Source organism: Phocoena phocoena, chromosome 16 (assembly GCF_963924675.1).
Source record: "Phocoena phocoena chromosome 16, mPhoPho1.1, whole genome shotgun sequence".
Taxonomy (NCBI): Eukaryota; Metazoa; Chordata; class Mammalia; order Artiodactyla; family Phocoenidae; genus Phocoena; species Phocoena phocoena.
Window position 1 is genome coordinate 24,556,461 of NC_089234.1, and position 23,153 is coordinate 24,579,613.

The 23,153-nt window shown below is 43.2% G+C and overlaps 1 protein-coding gene across 2 annotated transcripts; it reads right to left on the minus strand.

Annotated features, from left to right (window-relative positions):
* Positions 1 to 490: 490 nt before the first annotated feature.
* On the minus strand, positions 491 to 22,432 carry LOC136136085 (glutathione S-transferase omega-2-like). Of its 2 annotated transcripts, XM_065893965.1 has the most exons (7): positions 22,368 to 22,432; positions 16,978 to 17,199; positions 16,601 to 16,709; positions 14,695 to 14,917; positions 13,642 to 13,743; positions 2,215 to 2,321; positions 491 to 780 (listed from the first exon to the last, which is right to left on the minus strand). In XM_065893965.1, exons 3-7 carry the CDS (start codon positions 16,657 to 16,659, stop codon positions 621 to 623), a joined length of 651 nt encoding a protein of 216 aa, XP_065750037.1. In that variant the 5' UTR covers positions 16,660 to 16,709; positions 16,978 to 17,199; positions 22,368 to 22,432; the 3' UTR covers positions 491 to 620. The 2 variants fall into 2 exon arrangements, with proteins under 2 accessions (XP_065750037.1, XP_065750038.1); XM_065893966.1 differs by lacking the exons at positions 13,642 to 13,743; positions 22,368 to 22,432 and having other exon boundaries at positions 621 to 780; positions 16,978 to 17,005.
* Between the last annotated feature and the right edge of the window lie 721 nt (positions 22,433 to 23,153).

A 23,153-nucleotide genomic window follows, 5' to 3' on the forward strand; every position in this document is an offset into this window, starting at 1 on the left:
GTTGGCTATAGAACATTTTGTGAGCCATCCTGAGCCCTGACAGCACCGGTGATATTCTGACGTCAGTAGTCCAGGGTGATAATGGGTGTTTAATTTCCTGCTTTGGAATTCTTTTAGTCACAGGACCCTCGGTGCCTCCCGGGCCCACAGCCAAAGTTTGAGGGAGAATGAAACTCATGCACACCCACAGGGACTGCAGCTTTCATTTGCCAAATGGAGAGTATTTGGACTGCAAGCATTTTCTTCCCTCTCGACTCTCTCACCAGGAAGTTGTGGAGGGTGCCATCTGTAGTGACAAGCACCAGTGATGGGGCGGCCTTGAACCTCAACATCAACACCAACAACCTGGAGGTCAAACTGGGTCGATAACCATGGAACTGGGAGGCACACAGGCTCTCAAAATGTCCCTGGACAATCTAGCACTGAGATTTCTAGAGAATCATTGGACGCTGTGGGCTAGAGGAGCCATACAAATGATTATCAGAAATGATTCTGTCTCCATGTTTATTGGGAACCTCAAAAAAAATGAACAGAGATCGACTGCCCCACCAAAACAAGTGCTGTTGCAGAATCACGACATGCCTGGGAATTCTGGGTGGTGAATGGGTGGACTGCAAGGCTCAGCAACCTAGCCCATAGTCAAAGGCATCGGGGTTGTTCTGAAAATAGAGATTCAAGAAGCCGAGGAAGATGTTCTTATCTATGAGAAGAGCACATACTGTGGGGTCCTGCTTCATGGCTGCGATCCAGAGCCGGAGCGCGGGGGTGTGGTTCACACAGCTGCAAGACAGGAGAGAATCGTTAGCACAGCTAAAGGGCTAAAGGGAGCATGGATCACTTTTTAGACTTACAAGCTACAAGAAGTGGATTTACTGGGGCAATAAAGTTATCTCAGTTACCTTACTATCAACTGAGCATAATCACTTACTGGAGGAAAATCTAATTCTTGGAATGGCTGTGTGTGCTTTAGAATTGCAAAGGTTGTTGCTTTTAACCCTGCGGTTAAAATGCTTGCGGACTGAGTGCTCTGGGGAAATAAGGTATCTGCGCTTCACTGTTTGCCAACAAAAAGACAACCCCCTGAAAGACACATCCTTCTGTCATTCTCAGATTTTACTTTAGGAGGCTTGAAAAAAATAAAGACAAGTAGTTTCCAAAAGCACTTTTTTTGGAAAGCAATGAGTAAAACAATCATTAAACCTTGAAATAATGGAGCTGACTGGGTCCTTTCAAAGACCGATCAGGATGTTTAGGTCTAGGATCTGTAAAGTGACTTGCCCAGGCAATAAACTTGTTAGTGTAAAATCCAGGAGAAGAGGTGAGGGTTCCTAATATGTGGTTCAACACTCTGCTCCCAGAAGAGACAGGTTTTTGTAAAGTTTATGGTGTGACATAGTTTTAAATATCCAAGTTTGTTATATCTGAACTTCCCTAAGTGGGACGCACAGGAGATGCCTCCTGGGAAGACTCAAGTGTGTGCATTATGAAGGAGACGCAGTTCTACCTCGGCAGGACTGGATTCCCAAACACCAGAGTGGCCGGCACCCACCATGCAACCGGCTGGCGTGAGAGCAGAGCCAGCACAAGTTCAACCTCTCCTGTGAGCATCGTGGGAACAAAGCACATGTTCTGCCCAGGGCTCCTATGAAGCCTCCCTGAGTCTACCAGGTCATTTCTTCTACCTTAAACATCCCTACACTTCCATGGCGTATGGCTGGCCATTTTGTTTGTTTGTATAACATCAAGCATATATTACTTTAAAAATCATTTATTTTTTGAAGGGTCTGCGTTTCTGGGGAAAGATTCCTTGGGGAACAAAGGTGTGTGGGATCCGCTGGGTGACACAGCAGGACCAGGTGGAGGGCCACCGAGGAAGCTGCAGACAAGGCGCCAAAACCCTGTGACTGAGACCCTTCCCCTGCTTGTGTTCACCACCGGCCTGTGCTGGGTGGGTGTTGAGGACAGCAGGCTCTGTAGCATGGCAGGAGGCTTTCGGACACAGTCTTATCAGCAGAAATATGGGTAAAGTTTGGGTCCACAGTTAGTGGCATATAAGCACAGATGCATTTTGAACAAGGAAACACATAGTTTAAAACCCGACTGTGTTTCACATTCACATGTGTCACATGTCCAGAGAAGGACAAATGGCACACAGACCATTTCAAGCACTAGGGCGACCCTAGGAATCCACAACCACACAGTTAAATGTCTTACTCAGCTATTCCATATACATCCAGCCGCTCAAACCAAGGCCAAAAGAGGTAATCAATCATGGATATACAGTCTCCACCGAAGAAGACTGTGTTCTGATAGCCAAGAATCTGAAAGTTTAAACAGAGCAAAAGCAAGTTAATTTACCTATATACTAATGTGTTTATAGACACTAAGTACAAATATCAAATTAATTCCCAAAGAAGGAGAACCAAGACTTTGATTCTCCTTCCATTTTGTTAGGTGAATGCGTCTTCCCTTTTCCTGAGTTTTCTTCCACCTCCTTTAGGGTCATGCTCCTGGCGTGCTCAGTCCTGCCCTCCTTTCAACCCTGGGGCATTCGTGAAGCTCATCTGACTGGAGGATTTTGAAGGACAGCCCAGCGCAGCCACTCCTTCTCAGCCTAGAACAGGTTCCTCCCTGTGCTAAGCTTTCCAGGGATGAGCTCAGCCCCTGGAGAGGGGGCCCTGCCCCTGACCATCACTGCCTGTTCCTGGGAGGGAGGGGCCACATTAGGAACCCCACTTGTTGCAGTTGTGACTCCCATTCTCCAGGGTCCACTTTATCTGTAATAAAGGGGATACCACAGTCTCCACACATCTTCCTCTTCTGCCTTGTTTCTCAATCAACTCAAAACTAAGGCAGGGAAGAGCAGGGCTATCTAATGGGCTCGCTCAAATCCCAACACTCTCTTTCTATCATATTTTCTTTGTTTATTTGAGCTCTTTGAACTTCACATGCATTGGCCACCCAACACTATCAACTTTTTAAATTAAAATAAAATTTCGCATTCCCAAATGGGACAAACCAACCTGGATAGAGGAATCATCAAGAAAACAGATAAACTCTTGACAGAGAGATCGCCAAAGACAGTGGCGGGGGAAAGGTACTTGAGAATTTAAAAAGCAACAGTGCTTGGCAGAGGTTTTGCTGGGCCAGGTCTTCCCACAGAGAAAAGTATGACGCTAGTTACCTAGTTAAATCAAGCAAGAGACTCTCTTTGACCCACGAAAAGCATAATCAACTAAATACTTCCCCATAGGTGTAGATCTAGATTACTGTGCCCTTATTTCTCAGGCTTGATTCTTCGTACTCCAGGACAGCTTGTTGCCTCTATGATGTAGTCTAGGGCTGAAGTTAAGAATGAGTTCTGGGGACTTCCCTGGTAGCACAGTGGTTAAGAATCTGCCTGCCAATGCAGGGGACACGGGTTCAAGCTCTGGTCCAGGAAGACCCCACATGCCGCAGAGCAACTACTGAGCCTGCGCTCTAAAGCCCGCAAGCCACAACTACTGAGCCCACATGCCACAACTACTGAATCCTGCGTGCCTAGAGCCGTGCTCCACAACAAGAGAAGCCACCGCAATGAGAAGCCGCAACAAAGAGTAGCCCCGGCTCGCTGCAACTAGAGAAAGCCCATGCGCAGCAATGAAGACCCAATGCAGCCAAAAATAAATAAATAAATAAATGTACAAAAAAAAAAAAAAAAGAATGAGTTCTGGTACCAGCAGACCTGGTCCTACCTTGGGCTCTACCTCTCATTCAACATGGAACCCAGGGCAACTTACCCACCTCCTCCTCCAAGCCTCATTTTTCTCATCTGTATAATGGTGGTAATGTTTGTGCCCTCCTCAGAGGTTATGGTGAGGAGTGACGGAATCATGCATGAATATACATGAACTCTCGTGATCAGAAAGCACAGAGACCCCCCCAGAGGTTACATCTACAGAAAGCAAATCCTTCCCCAACAGAAAAGATCAATGGGATCCTCCACCTGCCACCCTTCTCAGAGGAGAAAGCAAATCTTGGTGCCCTGAAGTCTATGTCTTCGTTACCTCCCAGTACGGCATAGAGGAGACCCCCTGACTACTGTCCTAAAAGTCTGAAAACATGTTAGGTGGCATCGCTTTGTTCGAAGAAACTCACAAGATGGTACCAAAGCGGAAGAATCTGGCCAATGAAAACTCAAAACAGAGGCTATTTTCAGTCATGTGTAAATAAGTCCTGATTTACAGGGGAAAGGAACAAATTATTCAGTTTTTATGGATTCCAGAAAGCCCCCAACCTTCTTTATGTTCAGAAACAGATAGTAATCACCCAAACTTTGACCACTGGCTTTGAAACGTATACCTCCAGCTTCTTATTGGCCTTTCATGGCACAAATGAGAACTGAATCTAAACTGATGGACTCTGGAACTTCTATATAACTCTTCTGCTTTACATAGCAGAGGTACTCTTGAGAAAGTCCTTGTCAAAACAGACCACATATGGACATTTACTAGAACCCATGATGAGTCCTTTGGTAAAGTGATGAGATATTTTGAAAATGAATAGCTGCTTAGTAATTGACATTTATTTAGTGTACATTTTTCAAGCTTTTCATTTACTCAGAGTAGGAGTCTGCCTTTGAATATATATGATCTTACAGGTACAATCAATTTTTATATAAACACTCATAAAGCAATTTAAGCCTTATCAAGGTGCTTGGTACAATAAAAAGTCAAGATAAGCATATGGATGAAATGAATGAGGCATCAGTTGTCTTCTGCCAGCCTCTCCCTCGCCCCTGCAGTACATTTACACGTTCCCTCGGACTTTCTTTAATCCAAGTGTGACATCAAGATTCCTTGGAGTTCTTGATACAGCTGTAGATTCTTGAGCCCTGCCTCAGACAGGCATTTCTCCACCAGATTTCATATAGAGCAAGTCTAAAAATCCCAATAGAGAAGCAGTCTTCCTATAAACCAGCACAAAGTACTGGCTCCCCTACAGACACATTGCAGTAACCCAGGAGCACAACCTGGCCAGGCCTCCTTGGAGGTTTACTACCGTCTTTAGGATCTTCAATAGGAGAGCTCCCTCCTCTGCAAACCTGAGACTTTCTGGACATGTGAAATGACTTGTCCCCTTAGAATCACAGAACTTCAGTACTGGAAGGGCCACTGGGATTCTTCTAGTGTGACTCCCCTTCCATTTTTCCATTTATTTATACCATGCTCATTATTACACAAAGGATTAGAGTTGCAGTGTACAAAAACGTGTACACTACAATATTAAATATGAAAAATAATACCATGCTAAGATCAGGGAAAGTAAAAGCTAGAACAGAAGGTCAAAATAAGGAAGGAAAACGGTCTCAAGACATCAAGCCAAGGCTCCTGCAGAGTTCTTTAATAAATAAAGCTTTGGATTTGACTTGAGTTTCCTGGCAGTTCAAGTGGAGAGGAAAACATGCTGGTGAGCTGATTCTTGTCTCCTGCGTGGAAGCACAAGAGACTCTCGCTTACAGAGGAGGAAACTCCAACCCAGGGAAGTAAAGAGGGCTCTCTGGTTAGTGCCAGAGCTGAGACAAAAACACCATTCTCCTAAGTCCCAGACTAGCGTCAACCCTGTGTCATTCAACTTCAGATATGTATGTATGATGACTCTAATCACAGAGGCTTCCCCAAGTCTCTTGTGAATTCTTTGCCTGTTCTTAAAATTTATGTAGCAGCAAGAAGCTTAGAATCAGCAAACTCTGAAAGCCTCTTTCCCTCTACATCCAAGGACTGGCTCAGCTCTGAGCGACCCTGTGAGAACTTCCCCCTCAATTTTCCTCTTTCTCAGTCCCTCTGTCAGGGGCTCTGCCAGAGCAGCTAACTAACCAAGAGGTGTGACACAATCATGGCAAAGGAGCTTTTCAAAATTCTCTCCTTCCTGTTTCATTCCATGGATAAGAAGGTCTTCAGGCAACTTGACTCAAAAGAGTTCTTCTGTGTTCTCAGTTTAAACTAAGTCCCTTGTTTACAGCCAATTATCTGCTCTGACAAATTTTCAGATACTCAGAAGTAAAAATAAACCGACCGTCTTAATGTCCAATGTCTTATCGTTCCTAAGTGTTCTGTCATCAGAAACAAAACAGGAAGCTGTGGTTATCTCGACCCACTTAGCAGTGCTTATGTTAATATCCAATGTCATTTAAAAAAACTGTTTTGAGTTATTCCTGTCACCCACCTGCCACATATAATGATATTGGTCATTCTTAATGTTGAATAGCTTTTCTCATGATGGACTCCCTCACTCTCAGAACTATTGTCCTTGGTATCGTCAAGCAAGGCAAGATGGCCTGCTTAGAGAAGACACTTTTCCACCAAGGCCCTAGACATCCCCACAAGGCCATGCATGGCCTGGGGAGGGAACTGAGCCTCTAGCTTCAAGCCCTCAGGCTTCCTTAAAGTGTTCACACATCTTCAATTCAGGTTAAGAATTGAGATGTTTTAGGGAAAGCCATTTGATGCTCTGGAATAGTAGAAAACTCTAATTTTAAAATTTTCTGTTCTCCACTTCACTGAAAAATGACTACAGATCTTTTTCTTGCTTTTAGATGTGACAAGGGGTTAGGAGTGAACATGCAAATCAAGAGGGAGGGACTGCTTGGTGAGACCTGAGTATCGCTACTTCCACCCCAAACTTGAAAAGCCTGGAAGGGCCACTCATCTACTGCGAAGGCCTCTTGGGCTCCCCCAGGTGGACGAAAGGAGGTTCGTGCTAGAGCGCACGTAGAAGGAAGAAGCGCGTGACGCGGGGCTCTCCCTCGTGGCCATCGTGGTGAGGCTCACTGGCCGTGGCTTCCCCGCCAGGAGGTTCAACAAGGAGGAAAAGGAAATCTGCAAAAATTTTTTTAAGGAGCAAGATTGTAAAGAGAAGCAAAGCCCAGACTTCCTCAAACCAGGCATTCTAAAAAGCTTCAGACTACAATCTTGGACTCTCAAGTGCAGCTTCAGTAACTGCACTTTAGACCTTGACTTGGCCACCTGCCCTACACGTGGTCATTTACACGACAGCCGACAAATCCCGGACCTCTAACCAGGACAGCTTGGTGGCTCTCAGCGGGTGCTGCTGTCCTGGTTGGAGGAGGAAGAAAGGTTTTTCTTGATGGAAATAGTTCTTAAGAAGCAGACCCGGGACTTCTCTGGTGGCACAGTGGTTAAGAATCTGCCTGCCAACGCAGGGGACACGGGTTCGAGCCCTGGTCCTGGAAGATCCCACATGCCGCGGAGCAACTGAGCCCGTGTACCATAACTACTGAGCCCGCGTGCCACAACTACTGAAGCCCGCGTGCCTAGAGCCCATGCTCTGCAACAAGAGAAGCCACGGCAGTGAGAAGCCCGCACACCGCAATGAAGAGTAGCCCCCGCTCGCCACAACTAGAGAAAGCCCCCATGCAGCAACAAAGACCCAGTGCAGCCATAAATAAGTAAATAAATAAATAATAAATTTAAAAAATAAAATAGCAATTTATTAAAAAAAAAAAAAAATGAAGCAGACCCCCCTCCCCCAATAAAATACACAAAGCCACTTGCCGGTACATCAGCAATGCAGGCCCTTATCCAGAAGCAGAAGCAAAGTACTCAACTCCAGGGCAGAAATCTTTTAAGTTCATATAAGACAACGGGGAGATTCTCAAGATTTCAAATTTCAGGTCCCTGCTACACTGACATACTATAGCTGAGGCTGAGCTAACGAAGATGAACTGATTCCCTTTAAAACAAACCAAGGGTATAGAACAAACTTAGAGTATAAATAAAGCCACTTCTCTAGAAAGAAGCCTGAGAAGTAGGGTCTGTGCAGAACACGCCCCTCCTACTGACCACCACTTACAACCTGGAGCTCCCTGTGAAGATTCGGAATGCAACCTGTCAACATTTGGGGGGATCAAAGGACCACCCTGAAAATTCTATCCTGGAATCCTTTTCACGGGCTTAATTCTTTTGTCAAAATATATTTGTAAGATAGTAGGGGGGAAAAGCTAGTTGGGTAAGTCTTGACAAGTCAAATATTTTTAAAGTGATGGGTGGTGGATGAAAATATAAATGAATATCAAATCTCTGAAGGAGGAGAGGATTTCCTATGTATAAAAGTATCAGAAGAAATCACAACAGGAAAGACTTATAGAACAATAATGTTATATTTATATATGTACAAAACAAAGACAAAAAGTTAAAACAAAACCAAAAAATGTGCCTTAGAAACAGACCAATATCCGTTATAGATAAGGAACTCTAAAAAAATAAATCAACAAGGAAAATCAGTAAGACCTTGACAAACAGATGGGTAGTAGACCATTTTCATAAATAAAACACGAAGAGATGGAATACTTTGGGGGAAAATCTACCACCTCACTAGCAATCAAAGAAATATACATTAAATCAACGATGAGAAACTACTGTTTCTCAAAACAGGCAAATATCTTTTTAAATGAAATCTCCCAACAGTGAAAAGGGGATGATACAAAGGGCATTTTCCATACACTGAGGGTGGGGGTATACAGCACATGACTTGGAGGAAGCAATTTAGCAACATCCAGCTCCAGCCTCTAAAGTGGTCATACCCTTTGATCTGGTAACTCCATTCCTGGAAGTGCAGCCTAAGGACATATTCTAAAATAGAGAAAAGGATTTTTATGCAAAGAAGCTGCTGTTCCTGGCAGCATCATTCACAACGGTAAGCAACTGAAACAAACTAAATAACTCTAATGAGTGCTGCTGGATAAATAACTATGGCTTATACATATGGCAAATTATGCAGAATGAAAAGTGATTTTTTTTCCATCTTTAATAATTACACATCTAATAGAGAAATGCATTCTCATTATTTAAAAAAAATTCAAACACAGAAAGCAGTATAAAAGGTAAAGACTCTCCCTTCCTATCCCTGCTCTTAACCACTTTTCTTTCCCACCCCAGTGCTAATCCCCTTCCCAGTAGCAGTCACCAGTAGGAGTCTGATGTGTGTCTCTCCAGACATTTTTCCAGGCGTTTATTTACATGTATATATATATATATATATATATATATATATATATATGCATATATAGTTAAGTTTTGTTTTCTTCTACAAAATTGGATCATATCACTTGTATTACTGTGTAATTCACTTAATATTTCTAGGCAATCTTTTCATCTCAGAACACATGGATCTACCTCATTCTTTTTTTTAATAAATTTTAAAAATTCTATTTATTTTATTTTTGGCTGCGTTAGGTCTTTGTTGCTGTGCGCGGGCTTCTCATTGCGGTGGCTTCTGTTGTTGCAGAGCATAGGCTCTAGGCACGCAGGCTTCAGCAGTTGTGGCTTGTGGGCTCTAGAGCACAGGCTCAGTAGTTGTGGCGCACGGGCTTAGTTGCTCCGCGGCTTGTGGTACCTTCCCGGACCAGGGCTGGAACCCGTGGCCCCTGCATTGGCAGGCGGATTCTTAACCAGGGAAGCCTTCATTTAACCATTCCCTATCTAATGTACATTAAGGTTTATAATTTTTCACCATAACAAATAAGGCTGCTCTAATAAACACCCTTATACCCATAAATAAGCATTTATAGAGTTTATTAAAATATGGGAAAAATCCTTATGTCATAATGGTAACCAAGTTCTACATACAGTACAATTTCAACTACATAATAATATACATAAGAAAAGGAGAGAAAAAAATAATAACAGTGGTTGTTTCTGGGTAGTGGGATTATGAATTTCTTTTCTTAGTTTCTATATTTTTCTGTATTTTCCACACTTTCTCTAATGAACAAGTATTAATTAAATAAATTAATTTTATTTAATTAATTTTTAAATAACAAGAAGAACTATTATTCTATTGTTTACATGGTGGGAGAAGGTATAGAGGAAGTTTCTTAAAAGAAATACAGCAAATATTAGTTTACCTAGAAAGCAGCTGTCAGAATTGGACAATGAATTAAGTTACCAAACTAGCAGCACTAAAACTGCTCAGGTAGCCACGGTGACTAGAAGATAACCAGTTCCCTAGTGTGGAGGAATGGTGATTACAACCAAAAAATGGCACATAGGTGGACATGCTGAATTAGCTAACAAATCCAAGAGAACTGACAACGTATGTCTGAGCCAAAATCTCATAAATGAATGTTCACAGCAACACTATTCCTAAGAGCCAAAAAGTGGAAACAACCCAAGTATCCATCAACTGATGTGTGGATAAACAAGGTTGGTGTATCCATACAATGAAATACTACTAAGCCATGAAAAGGAGTGAAGGATGAAACTTGAAAACATTACACTAAGTAAAAGAAGCACATGGAAGGCTAACGTTAAATGATTCCATGTATATGAAATGTCCAAAACAGGTAAATCCATAGAGAAAGAAAGTAAATTAGTAGTTGCCTATAACTGGGAGGGTTGGGAAGAGATGGGGAGTGACTGTAATCTGGCTGAATCCTGTCCTTCACTGCACTTGGACTTGATTGGACTACTTCCATAATGAAAACATTTAGAATGAAGGCACTGCCACCCGAAAAAAGAACAGCTGAGAGGTTCTGCCAACATTCCAATCCACAAAGATAAAAGAAAGATGGGATCAGGTGCTATTTTGAAATGAAAGTCAGTAATAAAGATTAAAAAACTAAAGCTTAAAAAAATTACGCTGCTGAGATTAATGATTCAGTAAAGACTAGCAAATTGGATTGAAGACAGAACGTGTGGTTAGAGAAGGGCAGCCCAGCAGTTTTTAAAACTCAGGAAAATGTTCAGAACAGGAAAGCAAGAGGGGAGCCTGCTGGTTAGAAAGAAAAACAGCAGTAATGTATCTCAAAGAATTGTAAAAATGACATAGAAAAATATGGTTATATAACAAGCACAATAAGCCTTTAATTTCGATGAAACTTTTTTTTAAAGAAAAATTTAAAAGTCAAACAGGGCATTTATTTCAAAAGAAGAAAATGTCAGTGTAAGGTTGCAAAAGTTAAACTGAGCCGTTTGCTTGAGGATAACGTGGCAGAAAATTATACACTGGTCTCTTAAGTTGTTTATCACTCAGAAAGCCCAAGGATATTTAAAATATTTTCAACTCACAGAAAATCCTGATTGTACAAAACCATGGGAAAAAATTGTACACGTCATCTCTATTAATAGAGAGGGGCCACCTCTATTAGAATTATTCGGACAAGTTTCAATTTCACTAGAATCTCCTAGAGTCAATACACTGGTATTGAGAGGAATTAATCAAATAATTCAAGCTCAGTGGGCATGTTTCAGATTCTGATACTGCCTTTGTTGTAGTTATAATTCCTGCTAACATTTTAGGGGACAAAAGCTACATTCAAATCTGGTAGAACAATGCTGAATACTCAGTGGTCCTTAAACCAGCCCTGGTTTAGGTAGCTTTCACTGATGCTATTTATTAGATCTGACAGGGTTGTTGGCAAGATTAAATGAGAGGATGTATTCAAAGCACCTGTAGCATCATGCCTGGCACAAAAATACAGGTTCACTTCCCCTGGAAGAACCCAGCTAAAGAACTGTGCCTCCGTCGTAATATTATACGTTTCTTTAGCAATCTGTAATTTTCAAAGTTCATCCATCATCCAAACACAGAGTAGGAGGAACACAGTTCAAAATGTGTTTTTAATTATCTCTGAGTTTAAAGGGTTTTGTTTCCCAGCTCCTTTCCCTGGCCCAGCAATTAACTGTAAAATGGTAACCAGACATGATAAAATCAGTTCAGCTGATCTTTGAAATAAAGACCTTAAACATTCTCTATGGGCAAGAGCTTTCAAACTTCTTTTTGAAAGCAGAGGTCCCCCTCCCTCTCCAAATTCGAGTTTATTGGATGTCTTGTTAAATCCAGTGATAAGAGCAGGGCTGGTGTGGCTGAAGCAGGATCTGGAACCACCCACCAGACCTCCCCTACTCAGTGGTCCCTCTGTAGAACCCAGAAACTCTCTGTTTTAAAACACTCCCTCATCCTATAAATGTGGAAACCAAGGCACAGAGAGGTCCAGAACCTTACCAAAGGTTCTGTAATCTTGTAAAGCCAAGTCTAGGATCCAAGAGTCTACCTCATCCTAGTTGCCTCCTTGGAGTCAAGACCACAGTCTGTGTTCTCAGGACCAAAGGCTGACATTTCTTTTCTTTTCTTTTTTTTTTTTTGTGCGGTACGCGGGCCTCTCACTGCTGTGGCCTCTCCCGTTGTGGAGCACAGGCTCCGGATGCGCAGGCTCAGCGGCCATGGCTCACGGGCCCAGCTGCTCCGCAGCATGTGGGATCTTCCCGGACCGGGACACGAACCTGTGTCCCCTGCTTCGGCAGTCGGACTCTCAACCACTGCGCCACCAGGGAAGCCCCAAGGCTGACATTTCTTACACATGACTATTCATCATCCAGAAATACTGCAACTGTATAAATCTAAGATAGGCAGCTGGCATTGTAAATAAACTGAACTGCTTCCACTTAACAAAGGTCAAATGGAAGCATATTAGTAATCAGCCTTCTCTTTAGGGGATAAAAATAGCATTCTCTGGCTGCCAAAAGAATTACAACCCACCCATAGGGGGAATTTATCAGTTTCTGGAACAAAGATAAAGGAAGTCAAAGAACCGCCTTCCAGGTTATTCTAGATGTACAGGGTAAGTAACCCTATTACTGCTGGATTTTTTTTTTGGCCTCGCCACAGGGCTGGTGGGATCTTAGTTCCTCAACCAGGGATTGAACCCAGGCCCTCAGCAGTGAGAGTGCAGAGTCCTAACCACTGGACCACTGGACCACCAGGGAATTCCCCATTACTGCCAGATTAATGGAGGATCTGATAACAGTCATTGCTCCTTGCTTACCCATAGACACTTTCCCCTTCTTTCTTGATTATGGAACTCTGATTTTATGCAAGGTGTTCCCAGCTAACAGACTAAATTTCCCAGCCTCCCCTGCAGATATTTATGACTCTACAACTAAGTTCTGGCCAATGAGATTTAAGTAGTCATGGGGTAGGACTTTCAGGAAAGCCTTTAAAGTAGTATGGCCTTTTGCCATTTTTTTCCTTTCTGTTGTCCTTTCTGTAACCTGGGACTTGGATGTGATGGCTGCAGTTCTAGCAGCTATCTTGTTATTCTGAGTATACAAGCCTTGCACCAAAAATAACAGAACAGGAAGAGAGAAAAGGCCTCAGTCCCTGGTAACTTCATGAAGAAGGCATCAAAACAGCCCTGTACTACCTTACCTGTGTGTGTGTGTGTGTGTGTGTGTGTGTGTGTGTGTGTGTGAAAGAATAAATCCTTAAAGGACAAATTTACAGTGGTTAGGACCCTTTTACTAGCAGCCAAACACAATCTCTAACCAACATAGACCTTGGACTCAATGGCAGAAGCTAGAGGATCCGTGCAGAGATACTTAAGGAATGTGGTGATTCTGGGAAAGGAAGAAATTCATCACATGCCCTCCCTCACTCCTTGCCAGATTTTCAAGAAAAGTTCCAGAGCAGGTTAGCAGAGGGCAAGTACCCACAAGTTAAAATCAGATGCCTAGTAACTGAACTTATCAAAGTCTGGCAGGAAAAGAATAAATCTGTGAGAGTGGAGGGTGCCAGGGTGACCAGGGTGGGGACCTGTATCACTTCTTCCACTGCATCTGGCCAGGAGGGGGACCCGTTTTGTACCTCTTCCAGGTTGCAGAACTCCTGACGCAGGGCTAGCTTCAGATCAGTGCATTCTCTCCCACATCTCAATGCTATCAGACACTCCTTGGTCAAATGTGGGACCTGATAAGAGGACACAGGTTCTTAGTGGAGAAGTCTGAGGGCTCCTGCTCTGCCTAAAAATGCAGCCAGAGCTTTGTCACTCCAGCTGAACAGGCCAACACCCACATCCAGGCTCCCCAGCTCCCTCTGAGGGCCACCTCTGTGGTTTCAGGAATCCACTTGTCACAGCACCCTGGTAAACAAGGTGTTTTAGAGGGGGCTCTCCGGTGTTCCTTACTTGGTCAGCTATTTCCATGCTGTACAATCTTGGGTAGGGCACTTACCCTCTCTAAGCCTCAATGTTCTCATCTGAGGAATAGAGCAATAATAATACCCACTTTAAAGGGCAGTGGTGAGGATTAAACGAGTTAACCTTTATAAGGTAGTTAGAACCGTGCTTGGCACATCACAAGTGCTCAACAGACATCAGCTATTAATATCATTGAGTTATTTTTGTTTCTTTTCAAAGAGAACTGTCTTAAAATTTCTCCATCATATTCTCTCCCACTATCAACAGGTGCCCCCTTTTCTCTCTTCTACACATTTCCTGGGTGGTTGGCACTTTTGTTCCCCATAAAGGCCAATCTCCTTCTGTGCATTACCTTTTTCACATCCCAATTTTTTTTTTTTTTTTTAACCTGGGATCTTGGAAATGGTTCCTTTAAAGTACCACCAGTTTTCAATTCTTTCAATATTCCTGTCTCAAGTTACACAGTCATAACCATGCCATAACCGTAACTCTTGAGACTGCTAGTTCAAATGGAAAAGTACCTATCGGCTAAGCCTTTAACCTTTAATATCAGAGGTCACAGCTTTACTATAATTCCACACCAGTTATCCTCCTAAGGCACACATATGTATTAAAACATATCAATTTAACCAACGATTTGACTTTTAAAATGGATTGGAGTTTGGGAAAGACAGACAAAGTAAAACAGAGTGTAAGTGGCTTTTAAAAAAAATTGGATATACCTTATAGAATAGGTCCAATAACATCTTTTGGCGAGCTCGCTCATAAGAGTCACATGGATACAGCTTCCTTCCAGGATAAGCGTCATCCAGGTACTCACAAGCAATGACAGATTCATAGATCAGTTGACATTTGCTGTTCTCCAGGACAGGAATTTTGCCAAAAGGGTGCTTTGTAAAGTACCATTCAGGCTTGTTTCTCAGGTTAATGTTGATAACTTCATGTCTTGCAAAGCAAAGGGAAAACAGGACAGAACAAAAATGAAAGGCTTAGGCGGGCAGACACTCATCTTGAAAGCAGAAGCAATCAATCTATAAAATTAAAATTTGCAATGAGTTTTTTTAAAATTTAGGTTTGTACAGAGAAAAATACGTAACAACATCGTCTTCATTCCTGCCGTAAGATGTGCTAGATGTTTTCGATGCCTTATCCCATTAGCTCCTCACGATTCCCCAGTGAATCGGGGAATCATGACGAGCAGCAACGGAGGGGAGGCAAAGAAAACATTTAACACAGCCCCTGTGAGAAATAAGCCTCCCTGTGGTTGAATCTCCTGCCCAATATCACCCACTAAGAAGTGGTACAGCCGAGATGGGAGGCCAGGCAGTCTGACTCAGAGCTCACAAGCTTAACCATGGCACCACAGATTTCAGTACACTTTAAAGTTTGAAAGTACAAATCTGATATCTGGAGACATTTTTCATTTGCCACAACTGGAGGGAGGGGGATTCTACTGCCATCTAATGGGTAGAGGCCAGGGATGCCGTTAGACATCCAGCAGTGCACAAGACAGCTCCTCCCTCACCAAACACACAGAGCAAAGAACTATCCAGCTCCGAATGTCAACAGTGCCAAGGGTGAGAAACCCTGCCCCCAAGAAGTATTTACATCAGTTCCTAAGCTGCCACTTCATCACTGGGGGTAAAACATCAATTGTTATTTTTCTTAAAAAAAAAAAAAAAAGGTAACCTTAAGGCCAAGTAGAATTGAGCAAGAGGGAAGAACCTGGAAATATAAGCCATAGAAACTCCACAGAGCAGAATTACAAAATTTTCTTTAAAACATCTCTGTATTAGTCTCTGCATCTCTTTAACATGAATCCGAAACTCCCGAACTACCGATTCTCCGAGGCCGGAGTCAAGAGGCTGGAGTAACACATCTCAACACCTTGGCTTTGAGCCGGTCCATCCAGCCGTCCACATTCCAGCAAAGTTGCTCTGCCTTCCAAATCCAGATGTCCTTTGCAGGAGCTCATCGTGCAGAATGCCTTCTGGCGGGTGTGTACCTATTATCAGGTGTGTGGGAAACTTCAGGACACCTCTTTGATAGCAGTTCCTTCTATTTCACCATTTGGAACTATTTGTTCATTCATTCAAAAAATAGTTTTAAGCACCTACTACGTGCCAGGCTCTCTTCTGGCCCATGAATAAGAGAGACAAGTCCCTACCTTCAAGAACTTACATTTGTGTGTGTGTCAGTGTGTGTTTCTATGTGTGTTGGGGGAGGGGCTGGGAGATGTAAAGGAAAGACGGATAAACAAATAAGAAAACATTGCAAGCGCAATGAAGAGAACAGAATTGACCTGAAGACGCCTGGGGTGGGGTGGGGTTTACACTGGACAGAGCAGTCAGAGAAGGCCCCGGTAGCCTCCGTGGTGCCTTTCTTCACAAGCTCTAGGGGAGGAACCAGCTCACCGAGCCATCATTCAGTTTACTCTGAGCTGTCCTAAAAGTCTCCTGCACAGGCCTGTCTCTGCATTTCAGGACGGCACTCTCAAGAACCTGTCCTTTGCTAACCGTTTATTGACTTTGCCTCAGAAGAAAGACACAGAGAGCCTCTGAAATCTGACCAGGGCTCCCCAGATATCAGACATTCCCACGCGCCTACGGGGGCCCCCCTGCTTCTCACCTGATGCCTTTAGCCTGGAGGACCAGGCGCGTCCTGTGCGCGTAGGGGCAGAACCTCATGCTGTAGAGGCGGATCAGGCCCTCTGGGACAGGCCCTGGGGGGGCGCTCCCTGCGGGCGGAGGGGGATACAGGGAGGCAGATTAGCCCAGAGGGGAGAGGGGCCCACTCGCCTCCCCAGGACCCCAAGAGGGCCATGGGTGCTCTGTTTCCCATGTCCCAGAGAAGACATCTTTTTTTTGCACGTGGCTTTTGTGCAGAGGAACCCTGTCCCTCCTCGCTACGCTGGTCTGGAGGCCAAGGCCGGCAGCCACCTCACCAGAGCCAACATCCAGCCACGGGGCGCCCCCAGCCCGCGGACAGCTGTCAAGAGGACTCACCTTTCCCCAAGGTCCTGGTTGCATCGTCAGTCACGCTCTCCTGGAGTCTGCGCAGCGACCAAGACTCACAGCTGTGGCCGTGTGGCGGCCTGCCGCCACTGCAGGCTCCAAGGACAGCAGCGCTCCGGCTCTCCCCTTTTGCCCTATATTCAGCTTTGGAGCAACAGGTCAGTGGCGAGGTAGAGGGGGAGTGATCCAGGATGGCAGCTAGGATTATTCAACCTGCAGAGACATAGCCCCAGATTCGGAAGCCGTAGCAGGAGTGGGGAAAGAACAAAAAGCAAAAAAAACAAACAACAGAAAACAAACAAAAAACACCTGAAGAGTACACCTTGCTTTGAACTCACAACGTCCTGTGCCGTCTCTTCTCTGCATCAAGAATCCGTGAAGAATGGGCATTTAAACTCCACTTATTTCAAAGGAGTTTAATAAAAAATTGACCAGGGTAACGCTAACGTTTTCTTTCCCATTCTAAACCCTCCCTCTTGTGTATCTAAGACAATTTGCCATACCCTGTGTATAATGAGTACTTTATTTTAAAATAAGGCCAAACTTTTTCATGATCTAGCAGATAAGAAGAAAAACGTATTAGTGTTAAGATCTTGCACGACCCTAAAAGTGTCTCCTTATATTTTGTGTCCTCATTGCCTCACCCTAGTTCTGGCCATATTTATGAGATTTTACTCAAACTATGAAAAACTGGTGATGAACAGAAACAAGATACCTAGAGGCAAAGACAAATTTGTGAGCTCTTTCCAACTCCCAGTATAAATTTCAGAGAAGACCCTTTTTAATTACCAAGGACACGTTGCGAACAGCCAGCAATACAGGGGCCACTTGGATAGCACGCCCATCTACATGAGATAAAGGAGGTAGCTATCTTTTGCTCTGACCTTAAGAAGCTGAGATTCTAAAATTTAGCAGGTGGAAATACAATTCTTTTAATTTTTACAGGATAGAGTTGAAATGGGAATTGCTTGTAAATGTATTTTATGGGGTTGACAGGTAAAGAAGGAAATAAAAGTATTATGTTTCACTCACAGTGACTAAATGATTTCCATGGGTTACCTTATTTGATTCCCACAACCACTCAGTCAGCTATTATTATTATTCTTATTTTACAAGTTAGAAAATAATCTCAGAAAAATAGGAAATGCCCTGGTGGTCCAGTGGTTAGGACTCGGTGCTTCCACTGCCAGGGGCCCAGGTTCTAACCCTGGTCAGGGAACTAGGATCCCGCAAGCTGCGCAGCGTGGCCAAAAAAAAAGAAAAAAGAAAAAGAAAAGTATTTGCCCAAAGTGACCAGTTAGTAGGGTTGAAGAACTTTAAAAATCCGAAGTCTGGCTCATTGACTTGGCCTCTAAAACTGGCAACAGTGTGGAAAGGACATGAATCCCAAAAAAGATATAGTACATAATAGCTGCTCAACAAATGTTAGCTGAATCTAAATATCTTTTATTAAAGTACCAGAACCTAATTATGTAGCTTATGAACGGGCACCTTTTGGTCTTTGGAATTCCAACCTATCCAGAAATTATTGGCTAACTGTGTTTACATTTTTTTCTGCTGAATAAGAATCTTTGAAAATCTTCAGAATAGTCACTCGACTACATTCTTTGCTAAGTTACTCAGAGTGATTTTATGTAAGATATGGTAAGTTGTCACTTTCTAAGAACTGGGGAATGGCAAAATGTATGCATAAATGTCCTCTGGAAAGAAAGTGCATATATGCCACCAAGAAGCCTGGCATTGGAAAAGACAAACTGGTTCTTGACTTGCCATGCTGGCAGTTCTGCATCTGGAAGACAGAGGAAGTAATAACTACTCTTCTGGAGCTACTTTTGATCAAAAAGTACAAACTGGAGGGTAAAATAGGAACAATCAACATAACCATGTCATGTGAGAGCTTCTGGTAGACAAGGAGCTGCCTCCTGATCAGACAAATATAACGCTCACATAGAGAAAGTATATTTCAAATAGTTGAGAGAAAATATAAACAGATTCTAAAAGGAAAGGCCGTATGAGGAATGTGAAATTCTCAAAAATCAAAATAAATTATACTAACATGGATTAGGTGCTTTATGTGTATTAACTCATTTAATCCTTAAAAGAGTCCTCTAAGGGTTGTATTCTTGCCTCAGTAAAATGAGGCTAGCAAGGTTAGGTCACTTGTCCAAAGCCTCACATCTAGTAAGAGGTGCAAAGGGTACTATGAAGCCTGGAAGTTTGACTCCAGGGGCGGCACTCTAACCAGGATCTTAATCTATACGAGAGACGGGAAAACTTTTTCTGTAAAGGCCAAGACGGTAAATGTTCTAGGCTTCTCAAGCCACCTTGTCTCAACTACTCAACTCTATCCTTGTAGGGTGAAAACAGCCATAGATAATATATAAATAAATGGGTGTGGCTGTGTTCCAATAAAACATTACTTATGAACGTTGAATTTGAACTTCATATATATTTTAATAGGCTTTTTTAGAGAAGTTTTAGGTTCACAGCAAAATTTAGCCGAATATATAGAGGTTTCCCACTAACCTCTGACCCCCACATGTGCACAGCCTCTCCGACTACTGAGCACCCTGCATCAGGGTGGGAGGGACATTTCTTACCATTGAGGAGTTCCACGTAATTTTCACATGTCACAAATCATAATTCTTCACTTGATGCTTTTTTGCAACCATTCTTAGTTCTTGAACTGTGCAATAATGAGCAGTGGGCTGGACTCGGCCCACCGGCTTTAGTTTGCCCATCCCTGGTATACACTGACAATGACTGGATTAGCAATAGCTAAGCTAAGGATTCCATTTGTAAAGTAAAAGGTTCCTGGCTCCACCTTTCTACCATGCCAGAAGAGAATGTATTTTCATGTTGTGTCTCCTCATTCCCACCTTTTCAAGAAAAGCAACTCCGAGAGTTGGAAAATACTGTTTATTAAAAGTATGGCTGACCCTTAACAACTAGGGGTTTCAAGGTGCTGGTCCGCCACACAGAAGGAAATCCAAGTATAACTTTACAGTCAGCCCTCCGCATCCGTGGTCATGCACCTGCAGATTCAAACAACTGCAGATCATATAGTACTGCGGTACATAGTGAAAAAATCTACGCATAAGTGGACCCTTGCAGTTCAAACCCATGTTGTTCAAGGGTCAGTTGTATACCTGTATATGGGAAGTCACATTCTGAGATGATGCAAATCTATTTGATGTAGTCAGGGGAGAATGGACAAAGGGATGGCAAGTTCTTCCTCTGAATGGAAGCAATATTATGTCAAAGTTCTCACTGGGCACTATATTCAAACCCTGGCTTTGGCACTTAGGCAAGCTATCTAACCTCTTTGACCATCAACTTCCTCACCTGTAAAATGAGAACACTAAGCGCCTACTTGAAGGGTTTTGATGTAGCGAATGAAATTGTTCAGGTGGCCGTCCTCAGTATAGTAAGAGTTTAGTGTACTTCAAAATTAATGATTAATACTAGTGAATAAGGACACATTTTTAATAGCATAGTGCATTCTGATTTTATATCCAAAAAGATAAAGTGCACTGCAATTCGGCTTTGCCAAGCACATTAGAATTAAAATTCAACTCAGAATGCTTATTTCATCAGTTACCAGTTTAATACCAATTGAATGGGTTGAATGCTGCAGGCTACCTTTCAGTAATGTGGTTTTTAATCTTACCACTGAACACTATGGTTTCCCTAGAAAGATTTTAATTATGGCCTTTAAACTTAACCCTATTTCCTCTCTAAAACTCAGTAAGTACCTCTTTGAAACCCTCTTTGCAAATGTTCCTTGTATATCATGTTTACACCTCTATTATACTGAGTCATTCAAGAAATAAATGGTAATAAGGCTATACTAAACCTACTCCAAATTGGTTTCCAGCTACCTGAAATATGACGGCATCTGTTTTGAAAATGGGGAGAACTTCAGTCCTGGGTGATGATGACTTAAGCCTTCTAGGAAAAAAGTGCCACCACATTAATAATAATCTCTTCACTCTATTTACCTGAGTCTCTGTTTTGAGGAGAGGAAGTGGGGTTTGCATTTTGCAATTAAAAAAAAATTTTTTTTTGTCATACCAATCTCTGATAGTGGCAGAACCTGGAGGACATTCCTCTTAGTATTTCAGAAGCCTAATTTACATGACAGATTGTGTTACTGGGAGTTCCACTATTATTCACCAAGTTCAAAGAGTTAGGCAAGTGAGGAAAAAGGCTCTTTTTCAAACGGGTCTAGATTTAGGACTTGTTTCAAAGAAGTTAGGATCAGAGAGAATCCTGTATTCTAATGTCTTTGGGACATTAAATAAAATTACTAAAGTTGTCAGTGGGGGAACTTCATCTTCCCACTGGGGAAAGCAGGGTCAAAGGAGACTTTCTTTTTAAGTACGTGATTCTGCTTTCCTGTCCCTATTTTATAGCTTAAGGGATCAAAGAAAAGAAATTAACAACCTTATATAATAACACTTGAATAAGCAAAGGCAGATTCTCAAGATCCTAAAATAAGCCAAAATGAAACACTTGTAAAATCAAACAAATTTCGATTTGTTTGGGTTTCGAAAAGGAACATCAACACTTCCTGTCCTATCCCAGGAACAACAGTGGTGTGTCAAAAAAGTGGCTACAGTCCTCTCTCAGCTCAATCTCTAAAACTTAAAAGTTGATGAATAAAGAGTCTGAGGCAGAGGCATATTTAAACGCTTATTTTAAGAATGGTCTGAATGACTGTTAAAAGAGTTCAGGCTGGGTTTAAATCACCTCTTCAACATTTACTGGTCGACCCTGGACAAATCACAGCAACTTTCCATGCCCTGATGTTCTCATCTGTAATTCAGACCTAATGGTACCAACACATTGTATGGTCTGGGTTGAAGTAATTCAGACTATGGATGAGAAGCATTTAATACGTAGCAACCGTTAGCTATTATTTTTATTATTTGAATGTTGCAGGGAAGACCCATAGTTCTGACAAGAAAGAACATTCCTGGGGACCAAATGCCCCTGTCTGTCAGTGCCCTATAATGTAGCTAAATTAGTGGTGCCCAATGCAGGGCTGACAATTAGTGATATGGGGTCGTCTTTACTTGTCTCCAGTCAAATCAGAAAACGAGAACAATTTAATGACTTTTTTTTCCCCTTTAAGTTAAAGGTATTCTCTTTAAAGACCTGTTCCTTACTCTCAGATTATAGCCCTTGCGCTTTTTTTTTTTTTTTTGATGATAAAATCTCTGATGAAACTTTGGTGAAGTAGTTGAACTTTCTTTTAAAACGGTTACGCAAAATTAAAAGTTGGCAATCCTATTCTGGGTTCCCAAATTCGTGAAAAATTCAAAATTGACCTCTAACCCCTCGTCCCTTCAAATGCTATGCAGGCAGCAGCAACCCACCCGGCGCAGGTGAAAAGAGAGACGGGTCCGAGGCACCTCCAGGTGCGCGTCCGACGGAACCGGATGGGGAGAAGAGAGCCGCAGGAAGAGGCGGGGCCCAGGCGGAAACCGCCCCCTAGAACGCGATCCTATCCGCCAATTGGCCGCGGCGCCCGGAGCTTCAGCCAATCTTCCAAGCCTTTGTATGTGCCCCGGCCTCGCAGTGCCAAGCTGAGCCAATGGGCGGCCGCGTTACAGGCTCCTGGGTCCCGGAGTCTTGGGTCCTCACGGGTGTCTGTGGCTGGCCAAAGTGGGAGCCAGGTAGTGGCTGGTCATGGCACCTCAGTCGCCTGGTGTACATCCGACCGAAGTCTGCCCGCAGCCTGCCCCGGGTGGGCCAGGCGAACGGCGGCAGAGTTGGGTCCGCCCGGAGCCTGGGCGTTGGTGGCGGCCGAGGTGGACGGCTGGAGGCCGTTTGTGAAGTCAACCAATTCTCAGCTGCCTCTCAGGGTGCGGCCCCCTGGTCGCCTGCATCACCATGGGGCGGAAGACTCGTTTCAAATGTGAACTCCCTGGCCCACCCTACCGAATCGGAAATCCAGGGGTGAGCCTTAGGTGACTGTTAACACGCTCTTACGTTTAAGAATAAGGACAGGAAACTAGACTGTACTGGGCAGGTCGACAGCCCGCCCCCTAGTTCTGATACAAGAGCCCTGTGCTGGGTGTGTTTACCCAGAACTTTATGCCAGCGTCTTAAGGCCTCACTTAACCTCAGGACCTTAGTTGGATCATCTGTAGAATGAAATC

Coding starts and splice junctions, on each gene's coding strand:
- LOC136136085 (XM_065893965.1), bottom strand. CDS start 16,659: ATGAGGTTCTGCCCCTACGCGCACAGGACGCGCCTGGTCCTCCAGGCT. Junction 14,918..16,600: donor CTCCAGGCTAAAGGCATCAG/GTGAGAAGCAGG, acceptor TTGCTTTGCAAG/ACATGAAGTTATCAACATTA. Junction 781..2,214: donor GATGTATATGGAATAGCTGA/GTAAGACATTTA, acceptor CCTGTCTTGCAG/CTGTGTGAACCACACCCCCG.